The following is an 18,977-nucleotide window of genomic DNA, read 5'->3' on the forward strand; positions in this document are numbered from 1 at the left end:
GCAGCCCTGTGGTGTACAGTAAATTAAGTAACATTCAAACTCCTAAAAGCCATTTATCAGATGATTATGAAATCAAAGCTCTCCTAAATATAGACTCAAACTTGTTTTATTGTTATGCCTTCTCATAATACTGACTGTAGTGTTTCTGGAGCACCGATGATGCAGGTGTGTGTGTGTGTGTGTGTGTGTGTACTGATGTTAAGGGATGAAGCTGATCTGCTGCTGAAGGTGCTGTTTCAGCCATGGCATCAGAGCAAACACACTGGTGTGGAAATCACTGGCGTCCAGAACTGCTTCTCTGAGTGCCGTCCGAGAGTCACACGTCTGCCTGGAGCCCCAGCTGATCACTGCCACCTGGAGGACAGGAGAGGAGGAAACAACTCACACTCAGTACACAGCTCAGGCTAGGACAGACTGTCGATTGCAATGATGACCATGTGAGGAAACCATAAAGCAATGTATTTCACTTTTATTTTGGCCCTTCAGTTTCCACCCTGGGTATTTCTCACTGTTAGATGTGTAAACAGAAATAAATTCAGCTAAAAATAAAGCTCAAATCCCCCACCTGAATGTATCGCATCCTCCTGCGGAGAAACAGAGCTCCTCCTGAATCCCCTGCAGGACACAATATACAGTGAACACACAGTAGATGTAGAGCGTACAGTAGATATATATAGTAAGCAGCAGATATAGATGTATAGAGTGTATAGATGCAGATATATGTGATCGGTTGACCTTTGCAGGTGATGTGGTGTGTGTTTCTGTCTGATCCTCCTGTACACATGAAGCGCTCAGTGATGATGTCCGTCAGCGTGGCTCTGCTGTTCTCCTGCAGGACGGATCTGGCTTTCTCTGCGCATTTCTCTCTCTGTGGAGGAAAGAGGTTCAGATAATCCACAGTCTCTCCAGCTCTGATGATCGGGCAGATGATACGCTAACACTGCAGGACAGGAGAGATTCAGTCTCTGCTCAGCAACCTGCTTTATCTGACCCACTGTACGAACGTCAAATATTTGTACTCTTCTCTAGAGTGATATATTTTTGAATACATGTTTAAAATCTAGATTAATTAAGATGTTCAACTTCACTGTCATGTTCATCACACGGCTCTGTGTCCAGTCTTGCTGTGTGTATCGCTGCATTATCATCCTGATACACACCATCGCCTTCAGGATACAGTGATTGACCCATTGGGTCACATGATTCTCCAAAATGGTTGGGCAGTTCTTGCCAGTGACCCAGCACCCATCTAGTACCAGTATCTGGCCTAGGAAATGCCATGATATTGAGCCCAAACCATCAGTGATCCCCCCCATGCTTCACTCTGGACATCAGCAGTCTGGGTGGGACGCTTCTTTGGGGCTTCTCCACACCGTAACTCTCCTGGATGTGGGAAAGACAGTGAAGGTGGACTCATCAGAGAACAGTACATGCTCCTCATCGTCCACAGCTCCAGATCTTAACTGCTGCTCCACTGAAATCTGCGTTTGGCATCGGCAGGAGTGAGCAGAGGTTTGGGTCATGTATATTGACCCAGTGGAGCTCCAGACCAACAGTTCTGCTGGACACAGAGGAGTGGAGCTGCACATGTCATCCTGCAGTGAGTCGATCAGGTGTTCTCTGATGTGTTCTGGATTGATCAGGGTTATCAGCCGGACTCTCTATCAGACAGCTTCCTCTGGCGTCTACAATTCCTCCTGTTGGATGTGCTTCTTCTTCTTGGTGGTGTGCTAGCATTAGCCTGGACACCGCGGCTCTTGATACATCACAATAACTAATGAAGCCTTCCCACTCTGCTCTACTGCTGGAGTGAAGATCAGTGAAGGTTGAACAGCAGGAGGAGCACATGCAGACAACAAACCCACAACACCGCTTCAGTTTCACTCTCCAACACCAGTATATACAGTAGACAGGACTCACTTTAGCGCCGCTGTGTATGTGTGTGTCTGCTCGATGAGTTCCCTGTGAGATGAAGAGAGCCGGCGTCTCCTCCAGGTGCAGCAGGAATCTCCCTGATGGAGCACACGAACACTCAGTGAACATGAAGAGAAACTCAGACGCCTCTGAAACAAGTGCAGCATGAGGAAGCGACGGCAGAATTTCCTCTGTAGCTTTAAGCGGTAGATATTTCGAGTACTTTAAAAATGAACCAAACGTTTGTTGAACTAAAATGTCCTCATTAGCACAGATGAATTGGGTTTGGCCTTTACTCACTGTGCTGATCACATGTGGCGCCCGCAGCCATTCTCAGAGCCCGATTCGAGGATTTTGTACAGGGCAAACAAATAGGCCTGAGAAGATCAAGATACACCGCATTAATTGACAAAACAGCACTGATCAGACTTATTTAGATCAAGTCTTTACTCAATTACAATTGAGAATGCTCCAGGGTTGCCAGATCCCAGCCTAGTGACAATTTAAAACCAACACAAAACAAATGAAAAGTAGCCCATTGTTTTTCTGTCCAATCAAAGTCAGTTCCCACATAAGAGAAGGTTCACAGTATGTTCTCTGATGGTCTGTAGTACACATTCAGATCCAGTATATGTGCTTCACGCTCTGCTCATCTATTACAGGACAGCTTTAATACAGTGTTAAGTGCTCACAGCAGTCTTTGTGCTGCAATCAGTATGCGCTCCAGGATCACTGTCTTTACAGAAATGATTCTGATTTTATTTTGTATTCATGAGAAAGAAACATGCAGGCAGACGCAGCGCTTTAAGAAAGTAGCCCCCCCAAAAAAAATCCAATCTACAATTTATATGCACATATTTTCCATGCAACTACATTTTCAACTGCGTATGAAAACCACATCACTGGCAACACTGCAATACTCTCTCAGCGGGCGTTTACCAGCACTATTTATTTACATCACACATCATACACAACACACCATACTGTCTTGGTGAGTTTTTATTCATTAGAGCTTCATTAAGGAATACTGTGTTGTAGAAATCTGGAAACATCTGACAACAGGAGTTGATCAAAATCACTGCTTCAAGAGTTTACACTTAGCTCATGTTTGGCATGCTGTCCTAGGAGAGAGCCCTGAGCTCATAAGATCCTCGAGCCCGGGGCTCCCTCCCGTTTGCAAGGCTAAAGGGGAGTTTGAGCTCAGGTAGATCTGGAGAACTCCCCTGCTGTAGTAGCTAATGAACAGATAGTGATTGCTCTTAAGAGATAACCATTTACTAGGAGCACGTCTATAGTGCTGATTTGGATTAGTCAATTAACTTAAGTTGCATGTTTTTGGACGGTGAGATGAACCCGGGGGAAACCCACATGAGCACGGGGAGAACGTGTAAACTCTGCACAGAAACGTCGGCTGGCTTGGTATGGACTAGAACCAGAGACGTTCTTGCTGTGAGGCAACAGTGCTAACCACTGGGCCACCGTGCCACCCATCTAGGAAAGGAGGAGGAGTAGGGGTGGAGGGGGGATTCTTCAAAACGAATATGGCTGTGATGTGGAACTGAGGGTATTTATAGTGGCTTAGGAACCGTCTGATTGGTCAATCATAAATTGAATAATGCAGGACCAGCTGCAGCAATCATAAGCACGTGATCCTCTCCGAATTAGTTTATAAATAAACTTCACAAAGCAGCAAGCACTGAAGCAAACATGAACCACGTAGCAGAATCGTACCGTGTCTGCCTGGATATTGTGATGTTTTCCCTCATCCTGATCAGAGCGATGTCGTAATCATAAAACTCCTTCACATTCTTGTCCTTCAGGCCAGACACATTGAACTGCGGATGAACGATCAGCTCCACGGCTTTAACTTCTCCAGCACCTTTATGAGAGGATGAGCTCAGTAAATGACCATGTTTCAACAGTAAACCACAGTTGTTCCAGCTCCAGCTCCTGGTCTTATTATCAATCATTGGTCTTTGCAGGTTTCATCATATTCGCTTCATAAATACAGATGACTCTACCTTTATCTGTCTGCTCATGTTGTGTTTTTGAGAAGTGGGTAGGGTTAGGGTTGGGTTATTTCTGAAATGATGCACACTCACAGGGGCGCTGCTGGCCGGCACAGGCAACCTTTGTGGGGGTTGGTGTTAAAGTGGGCGGGACGAAAGTGAAGAGCGGGGGCTTTGGGTCGTTTGGGCCCCTAATAACATCTCTGGGGGCCCCAAAAACTGCTTGGGCCCTTAGAATCGTCCTAATTACCCCCCCACCCCGCAAATTTACCCTATTTGACCCTTGAGCGAACTTACTGAAAATAAAAGTCCCTGTGCAAATACACCATTGAGACACAAGAGGTGTTTAGGAGCACAAATACCGTGGAAGATTGATGTCTGTGAAGACGAATCGACAGATGAAAGTTCTCAGCTATACAGCAGGTTGCAGTAAGTCTGGGTTAGGATTGTGAAGGACGTCAGCTCTTACCGTGGGTGATTTTGATGTCCGCCGGCGTGGCTTTGGCTCCGCTGGCCTTTATTAAGCAGTGAGCTGCTGTCAGCACCATACTCTCACTCACGATTGACCCTCGGCATGTTTTAGTTCCCTGAAAGACAGAAATACTGATAAAATAGGATCTGCCATCTGAAAGAGCTGTGAAACTGTGAATCAACAGGGAAATGACACCACACTGCTAAAATGCTCTACTTTCTTAGAGTTTTTGTTTAGTTTCTATTCCAAAAATGTAAAAATACTTCTTTTAATAAGCATTTTCTTGACAAATAAACAATATAGTCTTGTTTTCAGACATAATGAGTCAAAATTAAGTATTTTTCCCCCTAAAACAAGAAAATAATCTGCCAATGTGGGAAGCTTTTAATTTAAAATAAGACTAATTTGCTTCCCTCATTGGCAGATTGTTTCTTGTTTTAGGGGGAAAAATACTTAATTTTGACTCAATATTTCTGAAAACTAAATAATATTGTTATTTGTCTGGAGGAAACCTTCTTAATTTTAGAATGTTTAGATATTTAGACCAGAAACAAGACAAAAACTCAAAGTAAGAAAGGCATTTTTGGCGGTGCATCTCCTTTTGCATCTCTTAAAGACTGCCACTATAGTCCCTCACAGTTAACACTACTTTATATGAATCCTTCAACTAGCTTGACTAAGGTTTTTGGTAGTCAGTTTACTGGTGTCTTCATCAGAACAGCCAAACGAAGCCTGGTTTAACCTATTCTGCATTTGACACGCTTCAAGCAGGAGGAGGAACATGAGCTACACAATATGTGTGGTTGCAGCGAGAGTTTTCCACTCATGTTCATTTAGTCATCATAACTTATTACTCAGCTGTCTGGAATACTGGATTCTGATTGGCCAGTCACTACATTCTAATGTATGTTATTCCCAGATAACAACTACTGAAACTAATAACACAGGCTCGTCTGGGTATATTCAATCATCTTGACTGTCAGTGAATACGTTCACATCTATATTTATACGCTTGTCTGTCACACCACTGTTTGGCGCCATCTTGTGTCTGAATAATGCACTGGTTAGCATATACTCCATCAGCGGTTTTCATTTCTGTCAGCTTTGCTTAAAGAATTAATTAGTAGTGTTTATGTTTAGTGACCAATAGCTGTTTAATAATCAGGATAAAGTACATCAGGTCGGTTGTTTTCTCAGAATAAAGCCTTCAGTCTTCTACAGCAGAGCTGAACTTCACATCAGCTGCTGATAACCCTGTCAGGCTTTATTCTGAGAGAACAACCTGTTGATCTACTTTATCCTTTACATATCAATTAGTAAGTTGCTTTATAGTTGTGTTGGTTGTGTTCTGCCCATTGTCACCCACTAAACTTTACTCTTTTATGTAATGTAGCTCTCGTGCTAATGTGCCCTGTCTAGTAGATCTGACGCTTTACCTCAGGCTTCATTAAAGTGTTAGTTGTTAAATCTGTGATGTGAGTTCACTGACCCAGAGGAGGTCTACGTGCCAGGGTTTGGTGTAGGAGACGTCGTCAGCGCCGCTCTGCTCCTCTTGAGCTATTCCACACTTCGTCACAGCAGAATCACCTGAGAAATACAGCAGGTTCACACGGTACAAATCACACACGGAGGTGGAAAAAACACATAGACGAGATAATAAAACCATCGTGAATTCTCATGGAGTGTTAAAATAATAACACAGCTGTAATCGCTGGGCTTTCCATACAACACAAAGTTTTACCGCAGTAGATCATCAGACAATGGGCTTAATCATACAGTATACACATTGTGTACATAATTATAAACTGCATGCTGTGTATAGTTGTGCTGTTGTGCATGCGGGTCACTATTCAGTTCCACTCACTCACTCACTCATCATCCTTCGGCTTAGTGCCTGATTATCAGGTGTCAGATTTAAATGCAGGCATCACAGTGACTCAATGGTTAGCACTGTCGCCTCACAACAAGAAGGTCACTGGTTTGAGTCCAGTTGGCATTTCTGTGTGGAGTTTGCATGTTCTCCCTGGTTTCCCCCACAGTCCAAACACAAGCGCTATAGGGGTATTGATGAACTATATTGGCCGTAGTGTATGAGTGTGAATGGATGTTTCCCAGTACTGGGTTGCGGCTGGAAGCGCATCCGCTGTGTAAAACATATGCTGGGATCAGGGGCGGACTGGCCATGGGGAGCACCAGCACATTTCCCGGTGGCATGACGGTCAGTTGGCCCTGCCACTTTGAATCTGGCCTGCCCTGCCTTCCTTCTTTACTTACCGATCGGCAGAACCCCATCCGCACCCCCTCCCTCCCGCATCTATAGTTATTGATCTCCGGAATTACTCACCCCCCCGCTCTTCAGTTATTGATCTCTGGAATCAACCCCCGCCAACCCCCCCCTTTGCATTATTGGTTATCGATCTCTGGAATCACCCAACCCCCTCTGTCCAACCCTCCACCCCCACCATCCCGCTATTTAGTTACTTCAGCTCAAATGGCCTGAGGTACATTAACTTTCCAGGGGAAAATACTGTGCCAGTCTGACCATGGCAAGAATAATAGGTCTGTTCCAAAATATATGGTGGAATAGCGGTTCATTCCACAGTGGAGACCCCTGATGAATAAGCTGAAGGACAATGAATGATTTAGATGCATGACAGGGAACTGTGATAAAGAATCCTGAATCTATTTCAAGACAATCACATTAGATGAAAGATTAGATGTGTAAAATGTTTGTACATGCTCTGTGGTTTCATTCTATTTATCTATTTATTAACTGATGATACAGTGATTTATCCTAGAAAGCTTTGTGAAGGAGCCTTGGTCCATTTTAAACCGTCATTACTCCACCACTCGATTTGTTCAATAAAGCACTTTATATCTGCGAAGCTGCAGTGGAGCATTATGAATGGAGAAACGCTTCATGCCAATAACCAAAGTTAAATAAATGCCTTACTGATCATTTGGTTGAACACATATCCAAGCTGCTGGTAGTCCTGTAGGACAAACACATGCTTCTCATCTTTCTTTGAGGAGGCAAAGCTCATCAGGTCTTTTCTGTTCACGTCTTTCCCAACAGCAAACACGTACACATCTGTGTGGAAAATATACTGAAGATGCGCACACATGGAAAATCTAGCTATGGGGAACAAGATGATAAACATATATTCTGCATCTGACTCAGACTCAACATTATTGACCCATTTAGGGAAACTAAAATTGCCAACCCAGGCTCATTCCGAAAACGTAGTCCCGAGGATGTTTCTGGAGGCCGCAAATTATGTAGGCGGAGGTACGTATGGCTGCGTTTCGTTTTTTAATCGAACGCTGCAGGGCGGTATGATGCCGTTCCTTTAAGCGCTCGCCGGCTGACCGCTTACCTTCGTGTGGAGGGCTTTCCCTGTGCGTCGGCGGACTCGAGACGCAAGAGAGGAGCTGACCACGACGATGACGAGTGGGTTCGAGTCCAGGGAAGAGCGGTTCCAGAAATCAGGTAAGACTTAAACAGAATCCAAGAAATAAAGCGAAGATGTTCATAACAGGGTGAGAATGTGGTAAAATCCGAAAACGTGGTAATAAAATAAAAATCAGACGAGGGCTTTTCTTTTTCCAGACGGCTTTTGTAAATCGTTGGTTGGGTTTAGGGCGGGCGGGTCAATCCGTAAAATTGGTTGTGTCCTGGAAGGAGGAGGGTGGGTCAGTTGCCCAGTCAATTATTCAGCCAGTCGGACAGACACGTTCGTTAGACAGCGGCCTCTGTTGGGTTCACGCAAGAACAGCGCGGGCGCGAACGGCACTCACGGGAGACGTCCGAGAAGCCAAAAAGGCGCACACAGCAGCCTCTCGCGGATTCACGAAAACCAAAAACTGCAAAAATACGTACCTCCCGGGACATATTTCGCAGTCTCCAGAAACGTCCTCGGGACTACGTTTTCGGAATGAGCCTGGGTGGAAAATTGCAGCATTGTGCCATAACACCAGCCAATTTACATGTTCACAAGCAATTTTACCATCATAAAACCTACAATAAAACATACAGTCAGATATTAGTTACCAACACCACAGGACTTATCTGTGGAAACAGATCACACACTGCAAACAATGCTCGTCTTGTTTCTAGACCAAATATCTCAAAACTCTTAAATCAAGAAGCATTTTCTACACAAGCAAAACAAGTCTTGTGTTCAGAAATAATGAGTCAAAATGAAGAGTTTCTCATTAAAAGAAGCAGAATAATCTGACGATGGGGGAAGAGAACACATATTACTATAGCAGAGTGAAAACCACTAATTAAAGGGATAGTTTGCTCAAAAATGAACTTTTACTCACCCTTTACTCTCCATTAAGGGGTTTCAAACCTTTAAGAGTTTCTTCCTTCTGTTGAACACTAAAGATGATATTTCTGAAGAAAGCTGGAAACCTGTCACCATTGACTTCCATAGTAGGAAAAACAATGACTATGAATGTCAATGGGTACAGGTTTACAGCTGATTCCAACATATTTTCTTTATTGTTCAACAGAAGAAAGAAACTCAGACTGGTTTGGAACAGGTTTAGGCTGAGTAAATAATGATAAAATGTTCATTTTTGGGCAAACTGACCCGTGTAGACGTTCACAGGACTGACCCAGGAGCTCCTCTTGTGTGTGGTCTACACTGCTGGGTTTGTAGCCTAGCAAGCTCCGGATTTTACTCAGCATGATTTGTGGGTTGGGTCCCATATTGGAGTGGCCTGGAGATACAGAAAAAACACATCATTACTTCAAAAAATTATTCTATCAATCTATTCTGCCCTTTTTCACAGGCTGTAAATGAGTCTCTGCTGTGTCTACAGTGTGTGTGTTTGAGTTTGAGCTGAGGATAACACACAGATAATGTTCTCCAGCTCTCTGAAACTGACCCTTTCAGGCTTTGATCCTAACTGTGGTGTTTTGGTGACTGTCGCTTTAAATGCAAATGAGATTTAAAAGAGGGCGGAGCTTCAGACGGCTGTGCATCAGCATAGTGACAGATGTAAAACAGCAGTGTGTGTGTTGTGAGTGCTGGTCAGGTGTGAGTGTGTGCTTCAGTGTGAGTGTGTGTTCAGTCTTCTGTCAGTCTATATCGCTCCTGTCTCTGTTCATCTAAAACTCCTCATCTATAATCCTCTTAGTCTATGCTGACATTATCTTCAGCAGCTCAAACACTCTAATGGCTAATGGACAGACGGCTGCTTCTCACTCAGGGCTGCTGTTTATGCTAATGAGATGGAGAGATGATGGGCACTAGTGGGCGGGGCTTTTCCCCTCTGATGACACGTACAAAATGGAGAATGTCAATCAAAGTGTTTTCTGCATCAAGTAAGTTTCATTCTGCATAATAGGTGCCCTTTAAAAATATTCAAAGCCTGCATTGATAATTAGATGCCACCATTCTCATGTTCTTCTGATGTAATTCCAGGTTTACTATGTCAGATAATTGAATAAATGAAAATGTGTGTGCTCCAGATGCAGGGTTCAGAATCACTGCTGTAATAGCCTTACTTTAGTCTTACCATCAGTCGCTATGATGAGGATGTTCTGAGTCTCATTGAAATGACTCTTTTTGTTCTCGCGGAGTAAAGCCAGCTGAGCGTACACCCTCTCTAGGGCTTTCGACAGATCCGTGCCTCTCCTTTTCTCATGAACTGAAATAAAACATGTCATTTTGTAGAACCAGAAACTGAAGATGTAGTTAAAAACAGCACAAATAGTAATTAACACACCTTCGTCACTAAACTCGCTTAATTTCCTCAGGACAAAATCCACATCATGACTGTCAAAGTTTGTAATGGATACGATTTCTTTGGGCTCACTGGCATACGAGACGATGTCAAACTTCATGTTGACTTCATAGCTGTCCAGCTAGAGGATGGGAAATGATTATTTCAGCTGAAAACACAAACACACCTGATTAAAAATGAGTTCTGTAGGATACAGGGGCTGTTTACACCAGGTCACTTCATGTGTTGTTTCTGATGGGATATCTATCAGATCGTGACAAACACAGGAGTAAACGCCCTCTGAAATGCCTTTGAGGAAGATATAAATCTGACCGCTCAGGATTTGTTCTGGGACACATTTCAGACAAATCTGGACAGGCCATGGTGCTCCACCGGAAAAAGATGGTTTGCCATCTCCAGGTTGGAGGAAAGTCCTTTCCCCAGGTGAAGGAGTTCAAGTATCTTGGGGTTTTGTTCAGGAGTGAGGGAAGCATGGAAGGTGAGATTGACAGGCGGATTGGTGCAGCAGCAGCAATAATGCGGTCAATGTACCGGTCCGTTGTGGTAAAGAAGGAGCTGAGTCGAAAGGCAAAGCTCTCGATTTACCGGTCAATCTACGCTCCTACTCTCACCTATGGTCATGAGCTTTGGGTCATGAACGAAAGGACAAGATCTCAGATACAAGCAGCCGAAATGATTTTCCTTCGAAGGGTGGCAGGGCGCACTCTTATGGATAGGGTAAGGAGGTCTGACACCCGGGAGGAGCTCGGAGTGGAGCTGCTGCTCCTCCACATCGAGAGAAGTCAGCTGAGGTGGCTCTGGCATCTGTTTCGGATGCCTCCTGGACGCCTAGCTGGGGAGGTGTTCCAGGCATGTCCCTCCGAGAGGAGGCCTCAGGGAAGACCCAGGACACACTGGAGGGACTATGTCTCTCGGCTGGCCTGGGAACGGCTCGGGATCCCCCTGGAGGAGCTGGTGGAAGTGTCTGGGGAAAGGGAGGTCTGGGGTTCTCTCCTAAGACTGCTGCCCCCACGACCCGGCCCCGAATAAGCGGCAGAAAATTAATAAACGAATGAATCTGTAAATCATACTCTTCTCAAACTGTAAAAAAAAAAACTTGTGAGAGTGACCATCAGGAAGAACGCAGCAACTCTATTGTCACAGATTGCATTTTCTGTTCTCGCTGTCTCGAGTTCGTTCTTCTGAAGTCATTTTGCAAGACCGATCTCCTCTAGAACGCCAGTCCATTCTCTGCATTGTTGGAATTGAGAAACAGCCTTAAGCACCGGTCAGATCACGCGATTTTTATTGTCCGTTACGAATCCCCACGACACCCTACGTCAGGGGTGTCCAAAGTCGGTCCTGGAGGGCCGGTGTCCTGCTGACTTTAGCTCCAACTTGCTTCAACACATCTGCCTGGAAGTTTCTAGTATACCTAGTAAGAGCTTGATTACTTGGTTCAGGTGTGTTTGATTAGGGTTGAAGCTAAACTCTCTAGGACACCGGCCCTCCAGGAATGACTTTGGACACCCCTGCCCTACGTCAAGGAAATTGTGCTGAAATCGTGCCAAAACCGTGTGATCTGACCAGGGTTTACTTGTAGATAAGACAACTGTGAAACTCTTGAAAAGTTCAAGCGCAGCATCAGAGTGTGGAAAAACTTAGATAATACCGTCCACATGAACATGAGTATTTTCAAAACATATTTTTTAATGTGCTTTGGTGATCAGTCCACACACAAACGCATGTACAATGTGACTGAAAACTCTGAAGATTTTGATAAATGTAGCATCTTTTAATTGAGTAGCGTCATGTGCTTGTTTGACCGACTTTTACGATACAGTTTGCTTTTAATGTTTTTAAAGTCATTAAACATACAAACCTTACGGACAAGTTCAATAATGGCTTTCTTTGCTGCCTGGAAGGTATCCTGTGAAATGCTTCCTGAGGTGTCCATTAGGATGAAGACATTCAGGCGGCCTTCTTCAACCTTTATAGTCCTACCCAAAGACTGCCCTAATGCAAGAAACACATCAAAGGTCATAATCAAAACACAAATACAAATAATTATAGCGATTATATTTTCACCTTTCTTTTTGAAGTCGGGGAGTGACACATCTAAGGCTGCGCTCAGAGATCCTCCTAAGGCCTGAGCAACAATAGCCGGCTGATCAAATGAGTACTGGGCTAAAGGGTACAAATGGACCATGTTCATCTTGAGTGACTTGCTCTTTGTTTAAGTAAATGTGTCTGTGCCTGACTGACCATAGCAGCGGGGTTCTGCACCACTCCATTCCCTTGAATCCAAACACCATCTTTCAGAAGAGCCGAGAATATCCAGGCCTGACTGACACAGATACCGCACTTTATCTCCAATGGCAAAATGACGCCCAAAGCGTTTAGCTCCTGGAGGGATCCCTGGATCTCTGCAGTCCTCCGCTGGAAACAGTAGCATATTATAAAGCACCATTCAATGCTCATGCTTGTGTCTACAGGAATATAAAGGCTTACACTGATCGTCACACACTGGTGTTGTTCCCGTCCATCCACCATAATGAGTGCAGTTCCTCTCAGCAGATCCAGTCAGAATAAACCCTTCATGGCATGAAAAGGTCTGCTTTTCTCCAACCCTGAGCCAATGCCTCCTGGGCCAGAACTGCCCATTGTCAAGCTGAATCTGAGCAGGGCAGAGGACCTCTAAGAGTGAGGTAAACACATCAATGCTGAGAGGAAAAACAATCGAGGAGTCTGTCAAGCTTTTCAATCTTAAAATGTTAACCCTGGGTTAGTAGAATCTTGGGTGACTTTTCACTCCTTGCCCTGGGTAGGTAATTGATAAATCTGATTTAGCATTCACATTTGTAAATATTAATCTGCATTACTGGACTAAGAGGACATGTTTAACCTGTTAGACTCATCTAAATCTTGCACATCGGTGGATGTGATTTTGTCAAGTAAGGTCATGCGATCCTGGATTAACATTTAAGTTGATCCTGAAACATCATTCCTGTTCGAAAATGAAATCCATACCTAAGCCCTATGGTTAGTGTGATTTGACAGAGAAGGACATGATCCTGGATTAACATCTTAGTTGATTCTAGAACAACATTCCCAATCAAATTTAAGTTTACAGTGTAGTTTAAGCTTACAGTTAACATCAACAGTTAGGGTTATGTGCTTCAACTTCATTGTTATCCAACTATTAAACCCCTCTGACCCCCTTTTGGGAGTAATTTACAGTTAAGGTTGGGTTTAGGGTTAGGGATCGGGTATGGATTAAATTTTCAAACAGAAATGATGTTCCAGGACCAACATAAATGTTAATCCAGGATTGCATCCTACTTGGCAAAACCACACTCACCTTATCCCTACCCAGGCCCATAACCCTAACCTATTCCCCAAAATCAAAGGGGATTAATAGATGAGAGCAATCGTAGTCACAGGCGAATAAGCCTGAGGCAGGAAGCAAAACAACATAAACAGAAAACAAACAACATGGCAAGACAACATAGGGAACCGCTTACGTAATGCTCAATTGCGAAACAAAACTCCTCACTGAGTGTGAGGACTCAAAATGTGTCCTCACTCGGGAAACAAGACTCCTTACCTCAGTGAGAGTGTATATATAGTCCCAATAATCAGCCATGACAAGCTTCAGCTGTGTGTGTAATCAAGGGGTGACTTGGAACTGGTGTGTGAGTGCAGTGCATGATGGGATATGTGGTTCATGTGAATGATAGGGAGTGTATTCCAGTGATGCTCAAGGGTTACCTGGTGAAATCACACTAACATCTGTGCACTAACAGGCAGTCGGGTTTATTGACTGTTATTTATATATGATTGTCTAAGTATTTGCATTTAAATACATCATTTAAAACGGTATGTTCTCAGGAATTAGAAGACTGATAACCCAGGGTCAAGTGCAGACTGAAAAGCCAGTATGTTCACTCATGTTTGATGTAGGTAGGAGATACCTTTGCACACAGCACTGAGTGTTTTCTTCCCAGTTGGGAGTCTCATGGCTGACCATTTGCCGTCTCGGCTGCAGACTCTCTGTGCTGTAGGGAAAGGGTAGTGTCCCGTCTCGCATTGGTATGTCAACACACTTCCCTCAATCCCACCATTGGAGAAGGACAGGCGACCGTCTTTAATGGACACTTCCAAAGAGCAGTTCTTCTGTTGATCCTCATAATCTCCATAATCACCGATTTCTAAAATTCAGACGTGAAGCACAAGTCTGAAATCTAGTGGGACATTTAAGTATGAAAGTATGAAGTATTTCAGTACTCATAGATATTGGTATCCAGAACTTGAGCCACCACGCTGCCTCAATGAATACATTTACTCAATAAAGTTTACCTTCACATTTGACCCTGGATACCTTGGGCTCCCATTCACCGTTGGAGTTGCAGACTCTCTGACTGATTGGATAAGGCTGAAATCCATCAGTGCAGTGGTAAATCATGCGGCTGCCGACGGATCCACCGCTGGAAAACTCCACCGTGCCTCCACTGATGGATTCAGACACGCTGCAGGATTTACTCACACTCTCTCCTAAGCCATAGTCATAGTCATACTCTGAGTGCACTGAAACAGACACAACATTGAATATTTAATGTTTACATTTCAAATAAAGACTTTAAGGCATTGCTTGTATGACCAAGTGTTTTAAAGTTGATTTATGATTGTTGGATTAAACTGCTGATACAGTGCCCTCCACAGCTATTGACACCCTGGTTAAGATGTGTTCTTGAGCTTCTAAAATTCATAAATATTAAACAACATAGAAGCAAAATGCAAAAAATGTAGAAAAATCCAACCTTTAATTTAAGTACAATTATTCAGTGGGAAAAACCCCCACATTAAGAAACAAATAATAATCATGAAATCACGTGTGCCACAATTATTGACACCCCTGATCTTAATACTTTGAACAACCTCCTTTTACCAACAAGACAGCACTTAATCTCCTCCTACAACATTTCACAAGATTGGAGAATACAGAGATAGGGCTATAAGCTCCTCCTAGATTGGAGAATACACAGAGGGATCTTTGACCATTCCTATTCGCCCAATCTCTCTAGATTATCAAGTGTCCTCGGTCCGCTCTTATGCACTCTCCTCTTCAGCTCACCACACAGCTTTTCAATTGGGTTGAGATCTGGGGACTGAGATGGTCATGGGAGGACCTTGATTTTGTGACCCAACACGACACATCTTTAGCTTTCAGGCTGAAGCCATCAGGCTGATTTAAAATGTCCTGGTATTTCAAAGCATTCGTAATGGTTCCCAGGGTCTTTAAAAGAGAGACACAGGCCCAGAGCATCACAGATCCTCCACCATACTTCACAGTGGGCATGAGGTGCTTTTCTGCATACTCATCTGTTTTACGCCAGACCCACTTAGAGTGTTCGTTACCAAATAGCTGTCTCTCAGATATAGCCTCATCTGACCAAAGCACACAATCCCAGTTGAAGTCCCAGTATGGCAAACTCCAGACATTTATTTTTCCTTGCATGCCTCCCAAACAGCTTGTTGGCATGTCGGTAGCGTCTGATGGTTGTTATGGAGTCTTTGTGACCCCAAGATGCCACTCTTTGGTGCAGTTCTCTGACAGTGAGCTTTGAAGGTATTTTTACTTCTCTTAGATAAGATAATATTGGGTCTTCTTCCAGCTTGTTTGTCACGGCTCCAGTTGTTTTAAACTTCTTATTGATTCCTCTGACTGTGGATTCGGGCAGGTTCAGGCGAGTGGCTATTTTTTTGTAGCCATTCCCTGACTTATGAAAGTCGACACACATCTGCCGTACTTCAGTGGTGTGTTCTCATGTCTTTGCCATGTTGAAAAGAAGAGAAATACGCCTTTGTGTCGAGCCATATGTATACCCCAAGGAAACAGGAAGTCATCCAGTACTAATTAAAAGTTCCTAGATACTCTGACCAACTTTCAAAACAACAGACAATTATTGGCTCAATTTATATTTTTCATAGGAATGGTTAGGGTTGCCAATATTAGTGGAATAGGTGATTTTATAAAAAAAAATAAGACCTTTTTAGTCATGGATTTTTTAAACTTATTATTAACTTGAGTTAAAGATTAGATCTTCAACATTTCTCAGTTTGAGATTATGCTTCTGCAATACATACTGAATTTATTTGACTGCTTTTAACACATCTTCAACTGGCCTGCCAATAAATGTGGAGGTCACTGTAATTCAGTGTTATTATTACACGGCTCTCTGGAAAACTCTGATTAAACACAAGATATATACAGAACCTCTATATTTACAGATGTGGACAGAATTGTTGGTACCCTTCCATTGAAGAATGAAAAACTACAGTGGTTACTCACTAATTAATCACTAATCACATTAATGACAGAAAATACACTAATGAAAATCAGATATTGCTGTCGGATTGTGCTTCAACTAAAACATTAAAAGGGCAAACAGATGAAACTGGCCTGATAAATAAATCACAACAGAAAAGAAAACAGATATCTTTTAAATCATGTGCTTTGACCAAATGAAAAGAGTCAACACAACAGATTTTCACACCCGTTATGTCTTTCAAAAGTGGTTCTGATGAATACACAATAATAATATTAATAATAATAATAATACACAAGAGTTCAAGTAAATCACGTCAGCTACACTGCATAACTCCTCTGTTTACTCAGTGAGTGTTGATCCAGATATCTGTGCTTTCAGTTTCATCATTTGGTCAAACCACTTCAGCTGATAGATAGGTTGCTGTTATTTTTTGTTATGCATTATATGAATAAATATGGAAAATAACAGCCACAGTCGGGTGAAAACTGATGTTTCAGCATCAGGACTTCTTCGTATTTCTAATACAGATGATCAATTTGAGATCTTTCAAGTTTTCCTGAAGTAATAGTTCCGGCTTTGTGATGATGGTCTGAGAAACAGAGAGCTCTTACCTTCAGATAAAGAGATGAAGAGTAGAAGAGTGCTGAGGCGTGCAGGGCTGTGGTGCATTGTGGACCAGATGAACACGGTTTAGCCTGAACGCTCAGATATGCCTGAAACACCATATGAACTTTGATAACATGTATTTGATGAGCGATTAAACATTAACATTGTAAAGCAGTTCTGGGAAATACCACAGCACGATCACTCTCTGTAAGTTTTGTTTTCTTTGTTTGTTTTTTCAGGAGTTTGATCAATTTGCATATCAACAGTGTAACAGGGCAAGAAACGTGCTGTACAGAGAGCAGTGGTGTAAAGTAACACAATACAAATATTAAAACTACAGTAATGGAGTAGTACTATAGTAGTTTTATAAATGTGCACTTTTACTCTCCCTTGAGTACATGTTTAGTGCAGTATCAGTACTGTTACTCCACTACTGTCCTTCAACCTGCAGTCACTACTGTATTATTTATTGTCTATGGGGATCAGTGCTGTTATTCCTGTCCAATCAAATCACACATAGCAGGTAAATCACATCATAATGAACTTCCTCAACACATGAGCGCTTTATAACTGCAGCAAACTGTTTGGAAGTATTCAAAGTGTCCAAGATGTCCAAAATCTTTACACGCATTGACCCAGAGACTGTTTAGATGCAGGTCACTGATGAGAAGATGACGTGTTTACTGTATGAAGACCGAAATGGCCTTAAACATCTAGCAGGCACAAGACATCAACAGGACATCAGATTGACGCTGTACTCCAATGTCATGGGGACGCTGCATTTTGTTTGGAAATGAAAATCGAGTGTGTCAGGCCGACATCAATGTCCAATGTACAACCTAAAACCAACCAAATATCAACATCTAATGATGTTACAGCTTGATGTTGTGTGGATGTTACCACTATGACGTCTATCAGACGTTGGATTTTGGTTGCCACACCTGATGAATAAATGTCAGTATTTGACGTCAATTTGACGTTGGTTTAAGATGTTGACTCAACGTTAGATTTTGGTCACTTTCCAACACAACCTAAAATCAACCAAATATCAACATCACCTGACGTCATTATTGGACATCACAATAACATTGTCCTTAAACGCTGACTAGACATTCAATTTTGGTCAGCTGACGTCACAACCTTAATCTAACCTAATATTAGCATCTTATGATGTTGTGGGCCTGCTGGACAATCACTAAACGCACTACAGAATGTGACGTTTACACACATACACATACACTCTTGAGTACTTTTGAAAGGGCTATTTACTCATACTCTGAGTAATATTTACAGCAGATACTTTTACTCTACTGCACTACATGTTTAGGCAAGTAATGGTACTTTTACTTGAGTATGATTCTTCACTACTCTCTCCACCACTGACAGAGAGTAAAACAAAAGTCCAAATGATTAAAGAAATGCTCTGATATATAATGAGAATGAGCTCCAGAAGAGGGTCGTTTTCAGTGTAATGTTTTATTCAACAGTTTAAATGTCAGAGGTATTTGCTAATTCCAGCTTCAGTTATGAATACAAACATTATATGTGTGCATATAAGTCAAAAGTACAGCGTATGTAGCTGTAATTATAAACTGTGTGTGAGCGAGAGAGAGAGAGAAAGAGAGAGAGAGAGAGAGAAAGAGATTGGGAATGTGTGTGTGTGTGTGTGTGTGTGTGCGTGTGTGTGCGTGTGTGTAAGAAACAGGATTATTACGGAGCTCAATCCTCTCATCTGACTCAGCTTTGAGAGTGTTTGGTGAAAGTGTTTCTCTGGCCTGAACACCACACACTTTCCTTCAACAACACGAGATGTTGGAGCGTAACCCTACAGCACTGAACCAACATGACAAGAGTGTGTTTCTGAGGGGAATCGTCTGCTCCTGAAGCTGTTTACACACACACACACTG

At 42.8% G+C, this 18,977-nt stretch overlaps 1 protein-coding gene across 1 annotated transcript; it reads right to left on the reverse strand.

The window, feature by feature from the left end:
• Positions 1–88: 88 nt before the first annotated feature.
• On the reverse strand, positions 89–17,164 carry si:ch1073-280e3.1 (complement factor B). Its single transcript, XM_056473387.1, has 19 exons — positions 17,075–17,164; positions 14,491–14,718; positions 14,106–14,342; positions 12,643–12,828; positions 12,397–12,570; positions 12,220–12,318; positions 12,014–12,147; positions 10,135–10,273; positions 9,925–10,056; positions 9,019–9,123; positions 7,349–7,486; positions 5,885–5,982; positions 4,393–4,510; positions 3,646–3,793; positions 2,215–2,291; positions 1,921–2,012; positions 736–868; positions 566–615; positions 89–354 (listed from the first exon to the last, which is right to left on the reverse strand). The coding sequence occupies exons 1-19, from the start codon at positions 17,130–17,132 to the stop codon at positions 199–201; spliced, it is 2,502 nt and encodes an 833-aa protein (XP_056329362.1). The 5' UTR covers positions 17,133–17,164; the 3' UTR covers positions 89–198.
• Positions 17,165–18,977: the final 1,813 nt, after the last annotated feature.

This window comes from Danio aesculapii, chromosome 15 (genome assembly GCF_903798145.1).
Source record: "Danio aesculapii chromosome 15, fDanAes4.1, whole genome shotgun sequence".
Taxonomy (NCBI): Eukaryota; Metazoa; Chordata; class Actinopteri; order Cypriniformes; family Danionidae; genus Danio; species Danio aesculapii.